Source organism: Meriones unguiculatus, chromosome 21, assembly GCF_030254825.1.
Source record: "Meriones unguiculatus strain TT.TT164.6M chromosome 21, Bangor_MerUng_6.1, whole genome shotgun sequence".
Lineage (NCBI taxonomy): Eukaryota > Metazoa > Chordata > Mammalia > Rodentia > Muridae > Meriones > Meriones unguiculatus.
Window position 1 is genome coordinate 22,596,442 of NC_083368.1, and position 23,536 is coordinate 22,619,977.

The window sequence follows — 23,536 nt, forward strand, 5'->3', positions numbered from 1 at the left end:
TATATGTAATTATTTTTACTTTGTTTTGTTTTGCTGAAACTTTGGAAAGAAATTGGACACTTTTACCACCAATACTTCAAGTGCATTTTGTATAAATATGTAACTATGTAAGAAATTTTAAATATATAAATATGCAAATATTTAAAGATGTTAAATGTGTAAGAAATTTTATCTTAATCCAAAGCATTCTCTAATGAACACTGAATATTCAAATTTATCTGATTGTTACACAGTCTTTTTCATTCATCTCTTATTTCCTAGATTCAAGATCCACTCACAGTTTAAACATTTTTGTCATTACCATAACTTAAAGTTTACAAAATTTCCCCCTGTACTCTTGGTGATATTTTTATTTGTCTTTACGGTGTTAACAAAGTTTGAGAGAATTGAATAATCTCTTTTGTTTGATTATTGTTTCAGGGTAAATATATTTATATAAATGTTACATATATTGCAGGTTTTTTAGTGTATCACATTAGAAAGTATATGGTGTGAGATGAAATTCTATGCCTGTTATTCTGCCTTAGAAACTTGTTGATTAATATATCAAAAATAAACATCCCAATTCCATAAAATCTCTCATCAGAGAAGCTGATTACAAATGTCTCTCCTAGGAGAAATGACAGACTCCTATATTTCCTCTTAATGGTCACTTATAAGTGGATATTAGACTAAATGTAATATGCCATACTAAAATCTGTATGCCTAAAGAAGCTAATCAAGGAGGACCCTGGGTAAGATGATCAATCCTAATTCAGAAAGGCAAACAGGACTGACATCAGAAGAGGTAGAAAACAGGAAAAAGGACAGGAGCCTATCACAGAGGGCCTCTGAAAGACTCTACCCTGCAAGTTCTGAAAGCAGAGCTGCATGCTCCAACTTCCAATTTCATACTTATTTTGAAAATATATGACGATGTCCAAATTACCTAAAAGTACCAAACCACAGTATATAATTAAAATTTTGCAATATTTATACTTATTATGTGCTATTCTTATCCGTAATAAAAGAAAAGGATGGATATGTCAATGATTTATATTGTGGCCATGTTCATAGGTACATATTTATCTTCAAATTTACTAGGTTCAATTTTTTATTTTATTTTTTTTTATTTTAATTACAGTTTATTTAGTTTGTATCCCAGCTGTAGCTCCTTCCTTCACCCCTCCCAATCCCACCTTCCTTCCCTCTTCTCTACCTATGACCCTCCCCCAGTACACTGATAGGGGCAGTCCTCCTCCCCTTCCATCTGATCCTAGTCTATCAGGTTTCATCAGGAGTGGCTGTATTGTCTTCCTCTGTGGCCTGGCAAGGCTGTACTCCCCTGAGGGGGAGGTGATCAAGAGCCAGACACTTCATGTTAGAGTTCATGTTAGAGACAGTCCCTGTTCCCCTTACTAGGGCACCCATGTGGAGACTGAGCTGCTATGGAGTTCTAGGTATATGTGCAGGAGTTCTAGGTTATCTCCATGAGTGGTCCTTGGTTAGAGTATCAATCTCAGAAAAGATCCCTTTACACAGATTTTCTTTCTTTTCCTTTTTTTCTTTCTTTTTTTTTTTTTTTTTTTTTTTTTTTTTTTTGGCTCTCCTTGTGGAGTTCCTGTTCTCTCCAGGTCTTTCTATTTCCCCCTTCTTTCATAAGATTCCCTGAACTCTGCCAAAGGTTGACTAGGAGTCTCAGCCTCTGCTTTCATAACTTGCAGGGTAGAGTCTTTCAGAGGCCCTCTGTGATAGGCTCCTGTCCTTTTTCCTGTTTTCTACCTCTTCCGATGTCAGTCCTGTTTGCCTTTCTGAATGAGGATTGATCATCTTACCCAGGGTCCTTCTTGATTAGCTTCTTTAGGCATACAGATTTCAGTATGGCGTATTAGATTTAGTCTAATATCCACTTATAAGTGAGTATATACCATGTGTTTCTTTTTGATTCTAGGATACCTCACTCAAGATGATTATTTTTCTAGTTCCCACCATTTGCATGCAAATTTCATGCTTTCCTTACTTTTAATTGCTGAGTAGTATTCCATTGTGTATATGTACTACAATTTCTGTATCCATTCCTCAGTTGAGGGGCATCTGGGTTGTTTCCAGCATCTGACTATTACAAATAAAGTTGCTACCAACATGGTTGAGCAAATGTTCTTGTTGTATACTTGAGCCTCTTTTGGATATGCCTAGGAGTGATATAGATAGATCTTTTTTTTATTAAATTTTTATTTTTTTATATTAATTAAAGTTTATTTACTTTGTATCCCAGCTTTATCCGGCTCCCTCATTCCCTCCCAATCCCACCCTCCCACCTTTATCTCTTCCCTGCCCCTCTCTAAGTCCACTGATAGGGGAGGGCCTCCTCCCCTTCCATCTGACCCTAGCTTATCAGGTCTCATCAGGACTGGCTGCAATGTCCTCTGTGGCCTAGTTAGGCTGCTCCTCCCATGGGGGGTAGAGGAGGTCAAAGAGCCAGAAACTGAGTTCATGTCAGAGACAGTTTCTTTTCCCCTTACTAGGGTACCCACTTGGATACTGAGCTACGATGGGTTACATCTGAGCAGGGATTCTAGGTTATATACGTGCTTGGTCCTTGGTTGGAGAATCAGTCTCAGAAAAGATCCCTGTGCCCAGATATATTTGGTTCTTGTAGAGCTCCTGTCCTCTTTGCACAATAGGTTAGTGCATGAGAGTTATAGCTGTATCTTGAGGTAGCACTATTCCTAATTTTCTGAGAAAGGGCCAGATTGATTTCCAAGTTGTTTATACAAGTTTACATTCCCACCAGAAATGGAGGAGGGTCCTCTCCAGCATGTGTTGGCACCTGAATTTTAGCCACTTTGGTGGGTGTAAGGTGAAATTTCAAGGTCATTTTGATTTTCATTTTATTTTAAATATATAAATCTGTATGTCAATTATATTTCACAGCATTTTCAAAATTATATATTCACTTTAATGGATCTTGAAGATTATTTTCAAAGGTGTCTTTTTAATCTTATCACTTTATCTTTTAGGATAGAAAATAAAGAATCTAAAATGGAGAATTATATTATTTTTCTCTTATGTGAGCCTATTTTAGATAGCTATCTATTTGTCTAAATGTTCTTTATTTTTGACAATAATGTATACAACTTTTAAGGATAAATAGATGTTCCCAAAGAAAGCTTTTGTTAATCACAAGACTATCCTGTAGGCATTACTACATGAAAACAGAAAAATATAGATAAGGAAACTAAAGGGCTGACTATATCAGATGTATTTCTTTCATCAATATTGTCCCTTTAAGGGCTGAGAAAGAAATTAGGGAAACAACACCCTTCACAATAGCCACTAATAACATAAACTACCTTGGAGTGACTCTAACCAAGCAAGTGAAAGACCTATATGAGAAAAACTTCAAGTCTCTGAAGTAAGAAATTGAAGAAGATATCAGAAGATGGAAAGATCTCCCATGCTCATGGATCAGTAGGATTAACATAGTGAAAATGCCTATTCTGCCAAAAGCAAGCTACAGATTCAATGCAATTTCAATCAAAATACCAACACAATTCTTCATAGATCTTGAGAGGAAAATTATCAACTTCATATGGAGAAACAAAAAACCCAGGATTTCCAAAACGATCCTGTACAACAACAGATCATCTGGAGGCATCTCCATCCTGATCTCAAGCTGTACTACAGAGCAATAGTAATAAAAATGGCATGGTATTGGCATAGAAATAGAATAGTGGATCAATGGAACCGAATAGAAGACCCAAAATTAAACTCACATACCTATGGATATTTGATTTTGACAAAGAGGACAAAATCATTCAGTGGAAAAAAACACAGCATCTTCCAGAAATGGTGCTGATCCAAATGGATGTCTACATGCAGAAAAATGAAAATAAATTCATATTTATCACCCTGCACAAAACTAAAGTCTAAGTGGATCAAAGATATCAACATAAAACCAAATATACTAAATCGGTTAGAAGAAAAAGTGGGTAAGAATTGGAACTCATTGGCACAGGAGACAACTTCCAGAGCAGAACACCAACAGCACAGGCTTTAAGAGCAACAATCGATAAATGGGAACTTATGAAGCTGAAAAGCTTCTGTAAAGCAAAGGACACGGTCATCAAAACAAAACAACAGCCTACAGACAGGGAAATGATCTTCACCAACTCTACATCTGACAGAGGGCTCATATCCAGAATATATAAAGAACTAAAGAAGTTAAAAGCAGCAAATCAAGTAATCCAATTAAAAAATGGGGTACAGAGCTAAACAGAGAATTCTCAGTAGAGGAATACAGAATGGCAGAGAAACACTTAAAGAAATGCTCAACGTCCTTAGCCATCAGAAAGATGTAAATCAAAACGGCCCTGAGATTTCACCTGACACCCACCAGAATGGCTAAGATCAAAAACTCAAGTGACGCCACATGCTGGAGAGGTTGTGGAGAAAGGGGAACCCTCCTCCATTGCTGGTGGGAATGCAAACTTGTACAACCACTTTGGAAATCAACCTGGCGCTTTCTCAGACAATGAGGAATACTGCTTTCTCAAGATCCAGCTATACCACTCCTAGGCATATATCCAAAAGAGGCTCAAGTATACAATAAGGACATTTGCTCAACCATGTTTGTAGCAGCTTTATTAGTAATAGCCAAAACCTGGAAACAACCCAGATGTTCCTCAGTTGAGGAATGGATACAGAAATGGTGGTACTTTTACACAATGGAATACTACTCAGCAATTAAAAAAGAGGAAAACATGAAATTTGCAGGCAAATGGTGGGACCTAGAAACAATCCTGAGTGAGGTATCCCAAAAACAGAAAGACACACATGGTATATACTCACTTATATAGACCTATAAGATATGGTAAATATACTGAAATCTATACACCTAAAGAAGATAAACAAGAAAGAGGACCCAGGGTACGATGATCAATCCTCACTTAGAAAGACAAATGGGATGGACATTGGATGTAGGAGCAAACAAGTAACAGGTCAGGAGCCCTCCATAGAGGGCCTCTGAAAGACTCTACCTAGCATTGTATCAAACCAGATATTAAGACTCTTAACCAAACCTCTGGCAGAATGCAGGGAACCAAAAAAATAGAGGTGAGTTGATAGGACCTGGAGAGGACAGGAGTTCCACAAGGACCAAATATATCTGGGCACAGGGGTCTTTTATGAGACTGTTTCTCCAAACAAGGACCATGTATGGATGCAACCTAGAGCGCCTGCTCAGATGTAGCCCTTGGTAGCTCAGTATCCAAGTAGGTACCCTAATAAGGGGAACAGGGACTGTTTCTGACATGAACTCAATGGCGGGCTCTTTGACCTCCCCCACCCCCAGCAAGAAGCAGCCTTGCTAGGCCACAGAGGAGGACTTTGCAGCTAGTTCTGAAGACACCTGATAAACCAGTATCAGATGTAAGGGAGGAGGTTCTCCCTTATCAGTGGACTTAGAAAGGGGCAGGGAGGAGATGAGGGTGGGAGGGTGGGATTGAGAGGGAAAGAGGGAGTGTGATACAGTTGGGATACAAAGTTAACAAACTGTAACTAATATTAAAAAAAATTAAAAAAAGATAGTCCCTTTAAAATCCCACATCCACAAATATTACATTAATAGACAGCTATACTTGCTTTTGCTAAAAAGGTATCACAGAGTTATATATCGTGGGCAACTGTGCCTCATTCTTCTCCAGACTTCTATTTGATCCACATTTCACACATTGTCATTAATCTACCATGCTTTCCTCTCACTATAATATGCAATTAAACATTAAATTTCTATGACTTTTGTCTTTCAAAGCTTTCTCCCATCTAGGAAAGGTACTGCCTGCGATAAATATTTGAAAATATGGAGACACACAGCTACTCAAGGTGCTTAGACTAAGAAGTAGTTGAATGTTTAATCCTAAACAAAATATTTATACCATCTCAAACTGAGAGAACGTTCGTTATAGAAGAGAGTAAGAAAGTAATATAAGAATTTGAAGACAGGGAAAGGGACTGTAAAATTCTGTTTTCTGGCCTTAACATGGTCTTTGCAATTGTGATGGTCATAGCAGATTAGGCCTGCACAAAACTGGGCCTGTTAACAGCCAGAGAGATGTAGATTTGAGTGCTTTTGAGGCCCTACACTCCTCTCCTACCCTTGATGAACCACTGATGACTGAAATATCAAGAAGGAAGTTGGTAATTATATTCAGTTGTGCATTCATTCGTGAGCCCACCAGGCTCCAATGGATGCTTTAAAATTCACAGACATATAGACGGACCTGGTTAAACTTAGGAGGTCACAGAACAGAATAAAAAGACACGAAAGTACATCATTATGTAAATGTATCACATTTTCTTTATCCATTATTTTTGTTGAGAAACATCTAGATATTTTCAATTTCTAAGCTGCAATGAACATGGCTGAGCAAGTGTCCTTGGGGTAGTGTCGAGCATTCTTTGCGTATATGACTAAGATTTCTTTTTCTTCTCATTAATATTAGTTGATTTACTTTTCCTCCCTGTAAGAAGTTCCCCTCCCTTGACTCTTCCCAGTCCCTCTTTCTCACCTCTTCTCCTCTCCTCCCAGTCCCTCTTTCTCATCATCTCTCCTCTCCCATTTTCCTCAGAGAAGGGGAGACCTCCCATTGTTATCAAATTCACCTTGGCATATCAAGTAGAACTGGAAGCATTTCTTTTCTATCAAGGATATACAAGGATGCCCATTTAGGGGAAAGGGATCCAAAGGCAGGCAACAGAGTCAGAGGAAGCCTCTGCTCCTGCTGTTAGTAGTCCCACAGAAGGACAAAGCCGTACATCTGTTACATATGTGTGTAGGGGGGCAAAGAAATGTCCCATGGTTGCTCTCTGGCTGGTGGTTCAGTCTCTGCGAGTCCCTTTGGGTCCTGGTCAGTTGATTTTTGTAGGTTTTTTTTTAGGTGTCCTTGAAGTTTCTGGCTCTTTCCGTCATTCTTCCTCCTCTTACATAGGATTCCCCAAGCTCCACCTAAGGTTTGGCTGTTGGTCTCTGCATCTGTTTCCATCAGCTGCTCGGTGAAGCCCCTCAGAGGACTGTTTTGTTAGCCTCCTGTCAATCCATGAACATGCCTAAGATTTTTATAGCTGGGTCTTGAGGTAAATCTTTTCCCAACTTCTGAAGAAACCACCATACTGATTTCCAAAGTGGCTGTACATCATGGTTTGCAGCCCCACCAGCCATGGAGGAGTGGTCCTCTTCTTCCACATCCTTGCCATCATGAGATGTCACTTGTGTTTTTGATCTTAGCCATTCTGACAAGCATAAGATGGAATCACAAATCTGTTTTGATTTGGATTTCTCTGATGGCTAAGGATGTTGAACATTTTTTTCTTAAAGTGTTTATCAAGTGTTTTGAGATACCCAAACTCACAACATGAAATTTGCAGGCAAATAAATATGATAGGTATTCACTTGTGAGGGGATATTAGCCCCTAAGCAAAGTAAAACAAAGTTACAACCCATACACCCAGAGAGGACAGGTTGAGAGAATGTGCCTATGGATGGGCACATGGATCTCCCTGGGATGTGGAAATAGAATATATTTTATGGGTGGACTTGGGACAAATGGGGATAGAAGTGTGATTTGGGGGGGGGGATCAGGTTGGGGAATGGGTTTGAGGGACAAAATGCAGGGAGAGATGCCTAGAATTAGAGGGTGTTTGAGGAATGAACCTAGTGAAGTAAAAACTTTCTGGAATATTTGAAGGTGATCTAGTAATGATGGCTAGAGTCTCAACTGGCCATTTCCTGTAATGAGAAGAGGCTTCCAATGGAGAGAATGGATTACATTCAATTGAGTTGTGGGTCAAAGAAGTCCTGTGGAAATTACCAAGCAACGAGCAACCCAGGAATTTGCTGTGACAAAGGGTTGCTCTCTGCAAACTGACAGTGTGGCCCTATTGCCAAGTCAACCTAGTGCCTACATAGAACATGCTAGTCTGTTTGGCATGAGACGGTACTGTTCAGGCTACCAAAAGAGAAATGTGGACACCAACCCAGCCCCCAAAGCCTTTAACCTACAATCTGTCCTGCTTGCAATAGGGAAATTGCAGCACAGAACTTGTGGGAATAGACAACAAATGTCTGATATGATGTAACGCTCCATGAGAAGGAACCATACCCAACAGTTCCTGAGTAACTAAGAACCAAATACTAGACAGTCCAGAGACCTAGTGTAAAATCAAACATGACTGGCCAAGGAAAATCAATAAAATGATTCCTAATGATATTCTGCTATATACATTGATTAGCGCTAATCCAGTCATCATCAGAGAGAGTTCTTCTGGTAGCAGATAGGAACAAATACAGAGATGCACAGTTCGATATTATGCAGAGAGACAGACCTTGAAACACATAGCTCTAAATGGGATGTTTCCATCAGATCTCTCCCCTGCCACACACACACACCACATCAGAGCTCAGGGAATCCTATGGAAGAGGAAGTGGAAAGATTGCAAGAACCAGAGGGTATGGAGGACAAAATTAGGACAAGGCCCTCTAACTCAACTAAGCAAGGTACATATGAACTTTCAGAGACTGCTACAGAGCAAGCACAGGGCCTGCAAGGGGCTGCACCATTAGTTTAGTATTTTTATAGAAATCACGACTGAGAGAATGAGTGGGTCTTTGACTCTTGTGCCTGCTGCTGGGATTTTATCCCTCCTGTTAGGTTGCTATGTCCAATTTTGATAGAAGGGATAGTTTGTGCTTCATCTCATTATATTTTATTTTGTAATGTTTGGTTGTTATCCCTTAGAAGTCTTTTTTTTCTAATGAGAGAAAGAAATGGAGTGGATACCGAAGCCACGGATGGTGGGGAGGGGCTGGGAGGAGGAGACGAAGGGAAAACTCTAATCAGGATATTTTGTATGAGAAAAGAATCTATTTTCAGTAGAAAGACGTAACTGTCAACTAAGAAAAAAAAAAAAAAAAAACCTAAACAGGGGCAATGAACTTGAAGAGGGATCAGCCCCTTAGGATCACTGAGACCTATTTCTATTAACACATATACTTCACAGAGCATGATGGAAAACTTAGTGTTCTAAGTTGTGCCACCCAGAAATTCGCTAGACGGGAAGATCAAAGTAACATGGATTGCACCATGTTTTGTTTGTTTTATAGATTTCTCTCTCTCTCTCTGTCTTTGTAAGTACCGAGTTAAATTCAGAATTGGTCACTAACTGAATCAGGCTCATCATGTCATCATAAGACCCTTGTTCAGAGTCCACTAACGACTATGGAGGTTTTTTCAATAAGAGCCCAAGTCATTTTGAGGGCGAAAGAATAGGAGGGTTAAGTTTAGTTCTATAAGACATTGTATGGTACCTTGATGAAACCAAGGTTAAGATGAAAAATACAGTGTAGATAACTCAAGCTCAGTTAAAAATGAGAATGAAACAGATTTTATTGTTTTGAACTGACAACTAAATCAAATTTAGAGTTCAAAGTTGAAAAGGAAAAAAAAAATGATCCAATGCTTCAAATATAATCAAAACAGGGAAGAGTGTGATTTATTTTACTATTTTATTAGATTAAATAAAAATTTATGTAATTATTAGCTCAACCTACTTATTGTTGGGGCCAATAATGTAGTGGTATGAGAATGAATCTATGAAGCTATCGTTATCTTGGATAAACTAAAGACATGCTATTACCATTAATGATTCTTTCTCTTCCCTGTTAAGAAAAGTTATTCTTTCAACTTGATGAAACCCACCACTTAAGTATAACATCTGTTATTTTCATTTCCACCTGAGAGCTTTACACATAACAAGCTGTGACTAGCTCTCTGTATTGTTCCACTTTTCTGGTTATAGAGGCCAGTGCATAGCGGTAATCTGTGAGCTCTCAATTCATAATTTGGGAAAACTCAATTTTCTTTATTACCTGTTGGCGTTTTTGGAGTTTTGCTGTCAATGACACATTTTCAGTCATTTCTTCATATTATTTACTGTGTTCTCTCTCATCCCAACCCCACGTCCAGTCGGCCAGTTCACAGAGACCTCAAGCATCCTACCTTTGTGGTTGTTTAACAGTATTGTCATTGAGATTGGTAATATAGCCACTTCAGAGATTTGGCTTACAGTTTGTGTTTTTATTTTTTTATTTTTATTTTTTTTTTTTCAATGCAGTTTATTCAGGAACATTGAACAATCCTCGGACCCCGGGGAAAGCCAGCCCACAGCTTAAATAGCCTCTGGGTAGCCAACCCAGGCGTGCCACGGGGGCAATGCAGATAGGTCCACATACATGGAAGCAAGCCAGATCCTCGGCCTTAGCCAAATGTGGAGTTGTTCGTGACAGAGAGCACTCACCATCGGGAAGGTGGAAGGCGGAAACCAGCTCCATCTTTAAGGCATAGCATTCCGCAGCTCTCTACAGTTCCCCCTTTTTGTTTTAGACGCATCAGGCAAGAGTAGAGGTCTGATCTCTGATATTAGAAATAAATAGGGACTTTGTACCGATGTTCATTTAGGTGCATTAGCCATGAGTCATACTGGGCAGACTGCTCAGACCCTGAATAATCATTTAGCCAATGTAGCTCATGCCTTAGTTGTACATAAAAGAATTAATGCTCAACTAAAAGGAAGCTTGATGGTGTTCAATCAGAGGATTGACCTCTTGCAGGAACAAATTGATACCCTATGGCAAATCGCTTAACCTGGCTGTCAATGAAAGTATGCTGGACTTTGTGTCACTAGCATACAACATGAGAATTTTTCCTGCGCTGCAAATCTGTCTAAACAATTGTGGAGCTATATTTTAGGTAATTGGACTGGAGAATTCGATACTACGATGGAGCAGCTGAGAGTGGCCATTGTCACAGTAAATTCTACCGGAGTGGACGCAGGACTAGCCACAGGATTATCAACATGGATTGCTGCAGCCATGAATCATCTGAAGGAATGGGCGGGCATGGGAGTGTTAGCAGGCCTTCTGGTGTTGGTCTCCTTGGTTTGCCTGTGGTATATATGCAAGATTAGAGTCTCACAACAGTGTGATGCAGCCATGATCATTCAGGCCTTTACAGCCATTGAAGCAGGACATTCTCCCCAAGCATGGTTGGATACCATAAAAAGCTAAAATGATACGCTCAGGATGCGAGGCTAAGCACTGCACTCAGGGTCAGCCGCTTTGGACCCAGAGAAGAGCATGTCTGATTGCATGCGGGTTGATGCCCCAGGTCCCGCCTCTGAGAAAAAGGTATTGGACGGGTCTGATGCTCTTTGGGTGGATGACACCTAAATGAACATCAGTTTGTGTTTTTATAAACAAAGAGAAAATATTTTTAAAATGTCGTGTCAAAAACATTTATCAGTTCTTTGGGAAATTTATCTCTCCATGTACTCTTGTCTTTTGTTTATTTATTCATTTTTAAAGGGAGATAGGGTTTATTCTGGCTCAACTCACGGTATACTCTGCCATGGTAAGGAAGTCAAAGAGGCAGGCACTTAAAGAAGTTGATGAGTTGTATTCAGAGTCAAGACACAGACCACAGTGATTGCATGTATGTGAATGCTCAATGCATTAGCACCATGTGCCAGTGCAGTAGAATATAAAAGGCACTTGTGTTTTTGCCTGACTTTCCCTTCTACATTTTATTTACCTTTGTCTTGTCCATCTAACTTCGACTCCAGTGTAGAGACTCTGACAGTTCTCTGGAACTATGGAAAGTACATTTGATGATTTAAAAGCACTAACCCATTACCTTCCTAGATCGTTAATCTCTAGGTGATTATCTGAGTACAAAGAAGGAAAGAACATGTCCCTTTCCTTGAGTAACAGAGTTAACTTTTAAAACTCAGTAGTGTGAGCATAGTTAAAGAACACTTAAAAATGAGGAAATCTGTTGCATGATAGATTCATGAACCTGAAATAATGACTTTATTTTTGCATATAACTAGCATTGGGGTAAACACACAGTGTCCATAAGTCAAAGCTCTTATTTTTGTTTGTTTCTGTATTGATTTAGATTTTTACTGATTTGGGGAATCATTTATACAATATTTTAACACAAGGTTAAAGTTTCAAAACCAAAACTAATTGGGTGACTAGTTGGGACTAGGTAGCCCGGAAACACACCCAAGCAAAATAGAAGACTGAATCCATGAATGTCTCTTACTGGGGCATTCCCTAAATTACACAATATATTTACTTAACATATATTGCCATATGTTTGAACTAAAAATATCATGGGTTTTAATGTCTTCAATTGTACCTTTTTTCTGCTTTCTTCTCCAGAACTCCATAGTCCAATTTCCCTTGAATCTCACATGATGCTGAATGAAAAAGAATTACTATGCCCAATTCTGCCACCTTCTTCCTCCCACAAGTAGTTATAAATTCTATTGTTTCATGTCACTGACCATTTTATGTTAAGCAGTTTATGAAAAATATGCGGCACTCAGATTATTTTAATTCCTTTAGTTAATTGAGCAATTATTGAAATTATAGTAATCATAAAACATTGCCCTTTGTTTTGAATGGATAAAAGTAGAGAGATAATTTGTGGTATGGGTGAATATGTAATTATTCTATAAGGAACTGAATGTCATATTTTTAAATGTACAGCACTATTAAAGGCACTATTGCTCCTGCAGTCTTAATAGAATTCTTGATATAATTTTAAGCACCTTGTCATTATTTACATAAAGCTCCAGATTAATTGATTTTTGCACATGGAATTTGATGTCAACACTCAGCTATTTATGTCTAAACAAATAGGAGACATTTGTAACTTATCATTAAGGATTTTAGATGTTATTTAGGAAACATTAGAATGCAACAAAGTAACAAATGCATATGAATCTTCTTTTAGTGCTGATATTATGTAGTCCTTGAAAGAGGTAAACTGAGGCATCTAATATTTATTTCTTAGACAATGTAATAAGTACGGAGCGCAAAACAAATTGTGAAATACATATAGACTACAGATAAAAATCTGTCCACTTAGGATTCCACACATATTTTCAGACTAAATCTTCCATGAAGCTATACTCTTTAAATTAAAATGTGAGAAAAGTTAATACATGTCATAAGTGAAGGAAATAATCAGATGCTGAGAGCAAAAGAGAAACGTTACCTAGCAGCAGCAGCTTAACAGTTCTTGCCTCTCGTTCAGCATCTTCCTGAAGCTTCTTCTCCAGTTCTTTTGACCTTTTGGCTGACTCCTTGCTCTCTGAACTAATTCCACTTCCCATCTTTTGAAGGGAGATTCTGGTCAATTGATTGCTCCAACTTTTCAAGCACAGAGCACAGCTGTGGTGTGTCTATAGCCCTTATGAGGAGTGCTTGCTCCAGCAGGCAGCAGCCTATGCCCTGAACCCCCAATTCTGCTTTGACTGAAGGGATCTTTTCCATCTGTCACCTGATCAAGAAGGAAAACCAGACAACTCCAATGGAGGCTGAGGAGGAAACTCATTATGCTTTCAAATTAAGTGGTCATATCTGGCTCACCTTCAAAATCATTCTTACCTGCCTTAAAGTGTAGCACAAAACACAGGGAAAACATTTAAAATCTTGACATTCCACGCAGTCTATGATAGGCAATTCAAGTGAAATGTTTTTCACCAACAGGAAATATTTATCATTGGCATTCTATTTATTATTATTATTATTATTTATTATAACACTACCATTTTATCTTCAGATACTTTGTTTTTCAGATTCTTTATAATCACTCCTATGCCTCAGAAGAAGTATGTACGATGCTATTCAAATTAAATTTTGCCTATTTTACACAAATATTGAGAATCTCTTAATATTTCAATAAATTAGAAAACATTTAAAAACAGAAACAAAGATTATATTTCCCATATTTATACATGTTTCATAGCAACAAATGTAGAAGTCTAGGTCTTGTATCTTACTTTACAAATTTTTAGTCTCATGGGATTCATCTCTATGAATTGAGCTCTTACTGCCTGTGAGAAAGTCAATCCATCAAGGCTAATTGAAGGCCCGCTTTGTAGAGACACTGACCTATGGTCAAAATGAGCAGCACTCAACTCTTTAGGGCCATTAAGTAACAGCTGCTGAGATGGGGATACTCAGATTGACTTGCTACCCAGGGAATAAAGACAAGTGCTCTTAGAAGCAGAAAAAAAGTTTCAATTCTGATAATAAAAATACTAAATATACCTAAATATGTTCCATATCTTTTAGCTATTCTACTAACACCCTAAAATTCTTGAACATTGACTGGCTCAAGGAAAAAGATGATTTACACACCATTTCTGTTCATATATCTGAAGGAAAAAGTATTTAGCAGACTGTCAAACTATATTCTTCTTATAAACACAACTGTTTGCCTGTGACGGCAAATGTGTATTACACCGCACATTGTAGGGTGTCAGGGTGTCTTTAATTATAAAATGCTGGAACTAAACTAGTTGGTCAAGCTGTCACAGTTGCTCTTCAGGGATTATGTGTAAAGTTTGAACAGGTGGGGTTTTGAATATTCATACAACAAGGAAATAGGCCACCAGACTAAATACTCATTCCTGCTTTGTTTACTTTTGCACATTAAATATGTTGAGCTGAAGATACACAAGCATAGTCAAAGGATCCTGGATTTTATTCCTCCAAAGACATGTAGCGATCCTGTAAAGATTCAGAAAAGCACATATGCAAAGATTTGTGCAAATCATGTGCCATTGCTTTTACTATGCAAAGAGCCAGTCCCAAAGGAAGGAGATCTTCCCTGCAATTTTGTTTGTGAGCAGCAGCCCTGCAGGCAGGCTCCCATCTCAGAATGAAAGGCTTAGCACACTAAATCACCTTTTGCCTATTCACATTTCGTAGGTTGAATGGACATTGTACCCACATATTCAGGATTCCTACATGTTTTATACCTGCACAGGATTGACAGTATATAGTATATCATTTGCAATCAAATGAAAACACAGCTCTAGCTTTTGTGCAGGGATATATGTGCTTATGAGAGTTTCTGTGTTTCTGTTTTCAAAGTCTTCCTGAGCAGCTTACTAACTAAAGTCAATTAGCTATTTGAGATGTAATAACCAAAAATTTAGTTTGTTCTTGAAAGCAAGAAACACAAAATTATCCCAAAGACTATAATGTTAAATGTGTATACACTGGCCACTAGTAGTGAGAAATTGTACTGTATACACACACACACACACACACACACACACACACACACACACACGAATGAAAGGTTTTGTTGAAGGGTCTGATCATTCAGAATAATTGAATATTACCTTTCAGGCATTGCATTCTTAGAATGTGTGATAGTATCTTCCTTTTGGCATCTTTCTTTCCAAGAAAGAAAATGAACTGGAGGTTGAATGGGTTAAGATTTACTTCTCTAACTCACAGAGGTACAACAAACCTGAGCAGTACAAGTAATTATCCTCAGGCTGTTCATGGGGATATTAGGTGATTTTTTTAAAAAAAAAAATCTGATTTATTATTATTTTATTTATTTTATTCAACATACAGTTCATGGTGATCTAATTTTTAGTATTGCATTTCAAATTATGTTTTGGGGATGTTTCTCTTGTCACTATTTATTACTTGTGTTTTTACAGTCATTGACTTGGCTTTTGGGGTTTTTACCTGAGCTTGATTTCAGCGGTTCATCTCCTGCTATAGACATTATGTAGGCATTATCTAGACAAGCTATCAGATGTGCTGTTATTTATTTTCATATCTCATAAGAGGTGTTGATTTCAAGCATGGGGTCCCTGGGCATTTGGAGTCCCTGCTGCCTTAGCAATGACCTTTCTACTTGCATATCCCCATGGAGCAAGAGACAAATCATTTTCCCTTTGCTAATGGTACTCAGATGTGCAGTTCAGGGAATGCTGAGCAGGGCATTTCCCTGGAGAGCTCAAGCCTTTGGGGCTTCCAGAAAGCAATCTTTTGATCTTGGGGTAACATATGAAAGCTTGCCTCTTCGAGTCAGTACTTCTGGAGAGTACAGTGAGGTGGCAATGCTGACATTTAAGTATCCATGTTATAGTAAGTAATACAAGTGTGTATGTGGTGAAGTTGGTTTCCATCTTTATTCTACGCACTCTTTATAGATGTGGATATGATTATATTTAACGATGACTGGTTATATATAGCAATAATGTTACAGAGTACATCTTTCTACCTCAAATTCTTTTGTAAATTTCTTTCTAAGTGTATTACATCATTTTCATCACCAATTCCCTTGTTTTCCTGAGTTTTTTCAGCTTTGATTATTACAACAGTTCTTTATTAAGTTTTCTGATTGTAGACTCTGCCCTGTTCCTGTTCGGTTTGCCTGATTATGCCACACTAAATTATTCTACAGCCAAAATTATTAATCCTTTCTACCACAAAACAACAACCACAAATGATTCCCTGTATGTTAGACTTCTTCATCAACAATCTTGTCACCACCCAACTATCAAAGAATATTTCTCAGTAGTTGTCTAAACATATTTTCTATTTTAGTTGATCTTTTAAAAGGCTTGCCTTGCTCAGCATCCATTTCTAGTTTTCATTCTTGATATTTTTTCTGAATAAAGATGTTTTTGTGTTAGAGACATAGTTCTTCCCCATAGTGTTCGTATGTTAATGAAGAAGGTAGATTAGTATATATAATCTCCCTTGTGTTTTCATCTGCTGCCTGCTTTAGCTTCCTAGGTAGCTGGCTATTAACACCAAGGTGTTAGAACCTTCTTTCCTTCTGTCCTGTGGATTGAGTACAAAGACTCATTTATGCCAGAAAAATTTTACATTGTTGAGCTGTATGTGCAGGTTTCAATTCACCTGAATGTTTTAAAAATGCTTGTAAGAACTGAATTAAAATGTTTCATTTGGGAGAATCCATGTAAATGAGTGGGGAAATATGGACAGTAGAAGAAACTGTGTTGCAATACAGTTGCAATAGAGAAACAGGCAATCCCTAGGAGATCTGAAGCTGAGATGATCCTTTGGGCTTATGTTGAAATGAGGCAAGAAGACTGGACCATTTATCATTTTCAAGAACCAGACATTGAAATATGTGTCACAGTCTAGAGAAGGCACGATTATGGATGGGCAGGGTCTTATGGGTGAGGATAATTTCTGCACAAGGAGTAGGCAAGGACAAGGATCTGTCAGTCAGTGGAAAAATTCCTTCTTCATGGGAGATGATAGGCAGTGAACCTGCACTTGTAGCACAACTCTCCCTTCACCTGTGCCAATGAGTGGTAATAGGGTTTAGTGCTTAACACACATTTGTTCTTGTCCCATGACTGATTGTTTTCACTTCTTGGGAAACTTACTTGTCTATGCTACCATGATGGCTTCATATATACAACCATTATTCATCGTACCCCATTTCTGCTGTTTGTTCTAGATCTCCCTTCCCCGGGACAGCACTGCGCGACTACTTCGCTCACATTTTCCAGCAGTGAAGAGATTTGGGAAACTTTTAGATGGTAACAGTGCTGAGGAAGCAAGCCAAAATCACATAGGATGATAAAGTTTGATGAGATGTGGGGGTTTTAGTGGAAAATATGTGGGTTATCATGGAACATGAGATTGATATATTACTAAAATAATTCTCTAGCTTGTCTTATCTGCTGAGATAATAAAGACTTTTATCATTGAGAGTTACTATTGCCTGCTCACCATACCCTTTTTGTGCCACGGCTGCTGCCTTTGCTATTTACTAGTAAAATTGAGCAGGAAGCGTTGATAAATATGCCAGATCATCTGGGCGCCAAGGTATTACTGCCTCATTTTACTGCATAACTGTGGTCATATCTGCTGATGACTTCATTCCTGCCATTCTGGTGATTTTCTTTCTGTCTGCTGGTCTTTTGACAGAGAGAACCTGAAGATAGAAAACTATAAGTTCACACTGTATGTTTCATAACCTCGGGTGTCCTTTCCAAGGTGTAAATATTTTAGTGCAATCACTCTGCTAAGAGATAATTGATTGATCTCTTGAAGGGACTGCAAAACACAAGGACTCTCTCTATTTTTCTTATAGAGAGGTAAAAATCTAGAAAAAGTAGAGATTACATCACTCATAGTGTATGGAAGAGTTCTTCCTGACAGGTGCATGCCATGTCTCTATTGCTACCACCATGGCTATTCTTTCCTTAATTCACTGGTACAGCATTAGTGAATCTGTTGACCAGGCTGAACTGATATCAACAGGCCAAATCATTCTGCCTAGTGGCTACCTAGAGCCACCTCCATGGTGGCTAGGCATTATATGGCATTGCAACAAAATTAAACTTTTCAACAGGTTCATTCATCCTTGCCTCTAAAACATTTTGTCCATGACCTTACGATTATTTCATTCCCAGGAGAGAAAGTCTCCAGACAATTTGTTTGCAAATACTCACCACTATAAGACTCTATCTTACCTAAGGTCACTCTGCTTTTCACATGAAATGGGAAAACGTGCTGTTACCAAAGTTGTATCCTTTTTGCCAAAAGCTGTGCTCACAGCTAACTTTTGTTCTACCACTCAAAAGGAAAATAAGACAGCAGCAATTTACATTTGGTTTAATTCTACGTATCAGCCCAACCCAGCTGTGAAGTTACTTTGGCCCTGTTCCTTATTCATTTCCTCGTTACTCAGGACAGCTAAGGGAAAAACATTGGTGACTAAGCCGTCAGTGATGTAGCTCTCTGGTGCCCTTTGGTCATGCATTGATTGAATTCTAGATAGAATATTCTTACCAAACAGCAGACTCTTCGTAAGCCAAATTTGTGACTGAGTGCATCCTTATACAACCAGGTTCATGATAGGTGGTTCTCACCCAGAGTAGTGTCATAACCAAATACTCCATTTTTTAAAACTAAGATTTAGTATGGTGGAAGAGCTCTTCTAAGACAATGTATTTTTGTGATAGCTGGTTTGCCTTTGCTCTCCATTTTTTTGTGCTATGATTCACCATTGGCTTTCTGTAACTCTTAAGACACCAGTTCCTATCACCCAGAGAGTCATTTTCCGATGCAGCCGGCCTGCATGTATGCTTGTTAAGTCATGGCAGATCACAAACTTTAGAGGGGAAGGAGAAGACAGCTTTATGCCTTTGGCTGGATCTAGAACATTAATCCTTTTCTGCTCTCAGTGAACTTTTAAACTCATACAGGACTCTCCAAAATCTCTCTGGTCTCAGAATATGAAGAATTACTGGTTTTCCTGGTTGTACAGCTTGCTGACATATGATGAGACCTTTCAGTCTTTGTAATGGTGTTCATCAATACCTCATGACAAATGTCTATGAGAAGTTACTGTAATTTATTCACACCTTGTGAACTCTAATTTGTCACCGATATTAATTGATAAACTATAGACTGTGGAATAATAAAAATCTGAATGACAATCTTATTTTCATTATTATTTAACGTGACTCTGAATTATAACATCATGTTATAGTTTGACTATATCTGCCCCTGGTGAAATCGTGCTAAGAGATTAGGCTGTGAGATCTTTACCTTCATCAATAAATTAGGGCCTTCATTAAAGAAACAGCATAGTATATGTTGGCTTGCCCTCCCGGCTATTATTCTCTGAGCATCAGACAGTATTTGAGAGAACACAACATTCTTCTTTTTCTCAAGGTTCAGCCATCATCAGACGGCTAAATGTACCAGTACCTTGATCTTAAAGTTTGGAATCTCTAAAAGAGTGAAAAAAATTAATTTTGTTTTATTATATATCCAGTTGCTGAGATTTTGTTGCAGCAGCACAAATGTGTTAATATGTGCCGTAAATGATTTATGTTTTATATTTTCATTTATATTTTTATGTTAAAAAAGGTGTAAAGGAAATTGATAGGAATGCAATAGCATTGTGGGGATATTTACACTTCAAGGAAAACAACAGTTGCCAAGAAAGTTGTTGACACCGGGAAATGGTTTAAATGTCTGATATAAATCTAAATCTAGGCAAAAGCTTTGCTATATTTCATCTGCCAGTTTTAATTAACAGTCATATAACCCACAGTAACAAAATAAATGTATATACATAAATTACCTTCCTGGGACTGCTGTAGCAAACTACCACAAGCTAGACAGCCTAAACAACAGGAGTTTTATTTCAACAAACTAGATTTTATTACTTACATTGTAACATAACCAAACAGTGGAATTCTTATCAAAAGATGAATGAAGCTTACCTACTCCTTTAAAACATTGAATCATGTTATTCTAACTCATTGAAGCTGTATTTTCTTCCTACCAACGGGTCAAAAACATTCATAAAAGTAGCAGAAAAAAATTAGTTTCATGGCTGCAGAAAAAAATTAGTTTCCCCATTACTGTCCTAGTAAAAACTACTATCATATTGCGGCTGAATTATCTGTTCTCCAGTAAATTCTCAAATGACCTCTTTAATTATTTGGTCTTACTTATGTATCTACTAATTTGAGCCAACATAAAGGGATACTCCTGACTGTTGTCCAGGAGGGCAATAGAATGAGTCTGTGAGACTATCATACAGTATTACAGTGTGACTAGCAAATAGTGTTTCATATGTTCTGATAAATATCAAATGAATCTATCTCTGTCTTTCACCTCTCTCTCTCCCTCTGTCTGTCTGTCTGTCTCTCTCTATCTCACACACACATACACGATTGAAAGAGAAAAGAGGCAAGACCTTTACATGGAAATCACAGTAGTGAAGTTATGACATTGGCTAGGCATTCAAGTATAGGTAAAATTTGGAGTTATCCACAGACCTTTACAGAATAGGCCAAGATAACTAGAAGCTTATAAAATTTGTAGGCCACTTATCAGGCAGATATTACTCTTTTATAGTGATGCAATATTATGCAAATTCATATTATTTGGCTTACCTTTTTCTATTATAAAGCGATAGGCATGGATATGTCTTTCCAAAACTAAAAATAATGTCTGTATCATGGTATCATGGCTAGAATTCCAACCAATTGAAATAGTGTAGCTAGAAATTTCTACAGACACAGAGGGGCGTAATAAGGAATGCAGTGAGCTGCCATAACAGATCAGACCAGCATAAAGAGTCTTTGTGGAATATGGAAGCAAGAAGAGGCAAATACAGAAAAAAATACACTTAAATGAGATTTTGGGGGGCATATTGAATTCTATGTTAAGTAAATAGCTATTGCATAGATTGGAAGAACTAAGTAATAAAAAGAAATATAAGAACGTGGCTATTGGAAGCAGCATTCTGATGGCCGCATTGGATAGAATTACATCCATGCCATGCTGGATAGGTCAGAAAATAGAAGAGCAGAAAGATACTATTGTACCAGCTGAAACATTCAAGCACAGGAACAAAAGTTAAGACAGTGATTATGGGAATGTAATATTTAACGCACAAGGACTTGAAGCAACACTGATTTAAAATGCAGCTTACCCTAAGGGCAGTGCAGGGTGGAAGCCTGTTGCATTTCATTCAAGGCTGTTTTATAAGTCAGCAAGCTTGGCCTTCAATCTCATTACCACTGAAGACTGAATCTTCCTGATCCTTAGTTTATTGTGAAATATTAGTAATGGCATTAATAAATGTGGTATGGTCCTGAGCCAAGAAGGATATTGAGGCACTTTAAAATTTTGAGTTCAGGTAATGACGGCATACATGGCAACATTATAGGTAAAGAGGAATAAATATGAAAAGAAAGTAAGATGGCATTTGACTTGTTTAAATTGAAACCACAGTACAATTTCCTCAAGAAAAAAAATTAAAGACATTAGAAAGTTGTGACCGTATTCATGAGATAGGCTATTGTTTAATTGGAAAATGGAGGCTGTTGTAGCCATATCAGTAGGAAATCAAGGAACGGTGGCACATCATTGGGAGGTTAATAAGTCTGCCTCAGCCTTTCATCCCTGATGTCAGACTATGATGAACCCTTTGTATCATGGTGACAGGTTTTCCTAGCTTGGTTTTTACTCTCTAGTCAGTTTCCACAGTAGATTTAAATAAATTTTCCCGAAGCCCCAGAAGCTACTATGGATAATGGAGGTTTGATATTCTTATCTCTCTGGCTCTGATGTAAACTTCTGGTCTCACATTTCCATCAGTTTTGTTGTTGTTTTAGTTAAAAATCTAATGAGAAAAGAATCCTGATGTAGCATTCATCAGAATAAACTCATTGCCTGAAAAGCATTTTCTCAGGCTTTGTATATCTCTCAAGTTTCTCAGATATCGGCAAATATCCATTTAGAAAAGTACAAGATTTGCTATGTAAATTAGAACTTTTTTTTAAACGAAGTAGGAACCCAGAAGTCAAGGTTTTAGATTAACATCATGTTATATTTTGACTTACACTATTTGCCTCAGATGCAAACTAAGTGTCAGATTTACTTTTCACTGCCATAGTTCCAACAAATATTGCAAATGCAGTGTTCTCCCATTATGAGAGCAATGAATGTTTGGCAGAGATGCAAGTCTTTGTGACCTTTAGTAGTGCTTACTGCAAATGAGCAACAGAAATGATCATACAATCATTGGCTTAATCCTGAAACTTAACCCTGTAAGGAAATCGTTATCCTAATGGGTAAGAAGTGAAGTGATCATTTGGCCCATCTTATTTTCAAGAATCACTTTTTTTTTTTAGAGATCACACTATAACCAAACCTTCTCAAGCACTCAAATTCAGACTTGTTCTTCCTAAGGATCAAAGCTATCACCATTTGCTAAGCAGCATGTGATAACAGAAAGTAAAATAGAACTCACTGTTTTGAAAATTTTCATCTACAAAACTGAAGATATTAAAGTCCTAGTGCCAGAAGTAAGATTTATGCTTCTGAGCACTTGGCCAGGGAGGCCCAATATGTCCCCCCAAACCAACACTGCAACAAGAGCAGCAGCAGCAGCACTAGCAAACCAGCACAGGCTCTTGACATCCCTCTTGGCTGCCAGCAAGATCTAGAGGATAGACCCTGCTTCTGTGACAGCACACACCTGCACAGCCAGGTAACGAGAAACCCAGCCGTAACTGAGATGGCTGCTTGCTCCTTGCTGGCTAGCTCTAACAATGCTGGCATATGACAGCTGGCTGAGAGGGAAAATACACTCAGAGTCTTACCCAGCTGTAAACTCTATAAAATAAAATCCCAATTTCATATGTACAATGTGCCCAACTGTGCAAATGTGACACAACTTTCACAAGAAAACCAACCACTTTCTGATTGGCATCGAGGCCCATTTCTGAGTAGAGAAAGCCCATTTCCAGAAGTATAAATTCCACTTGATGATTTGGGAACTAATAAACCTTATGAAGGATCTCCTCAATGTATATAACTAAATTGACATAGCATCAAACAACCTTTTAACTATTTATGCCAACAGATAAAGGTTTTTCTCAGCCTTTAATCAAAAAAGCACTTTCTCACCAAGAACAGCATTGGATGTAAGTATACACACGTGTCCATAGTACTGAGAGTGAGGGAAGCCTCAGTGCTTAGCCGTAAACAAGAAATTATATTGCTCCCTCTAAGGATCTTCACATAAGACGGTGAAGAAGTAATATAATAGGCGGAAGATTGGAAAAAGTGCTAAAAAGTGCCACCCTTTGGGCATGGCATGAC

The 23,536-nt window shown here is 38.0% G+C and overlaps 1 protein-coding gene across 1 annotated transcript in view; it reads right to left on the minus strand.

The window, feature by feature from the left end:
• Window positions 1–13,326, minus strand: part of Gnat3 (G protein subunit alpha transducin 3) — a 49,968-nt gene extending 36,642 nt beyond the window's left edge. The window contains exon 1 of the mRNA XM_060373749.1: window positions 13,101–13,326. Within this exon, the coding sequence (XP_060229732.1) occupies window positions 13,101–13,218 (118 nt within the window). The 5' untranslated portion in view covers window positions 13,219–13,326. The remainder of the gene's footprint in view (window positions 1–13,100) is intronic.
• Window positions 13,327–23,536: the final 10,210 nt, after the last annotated feature.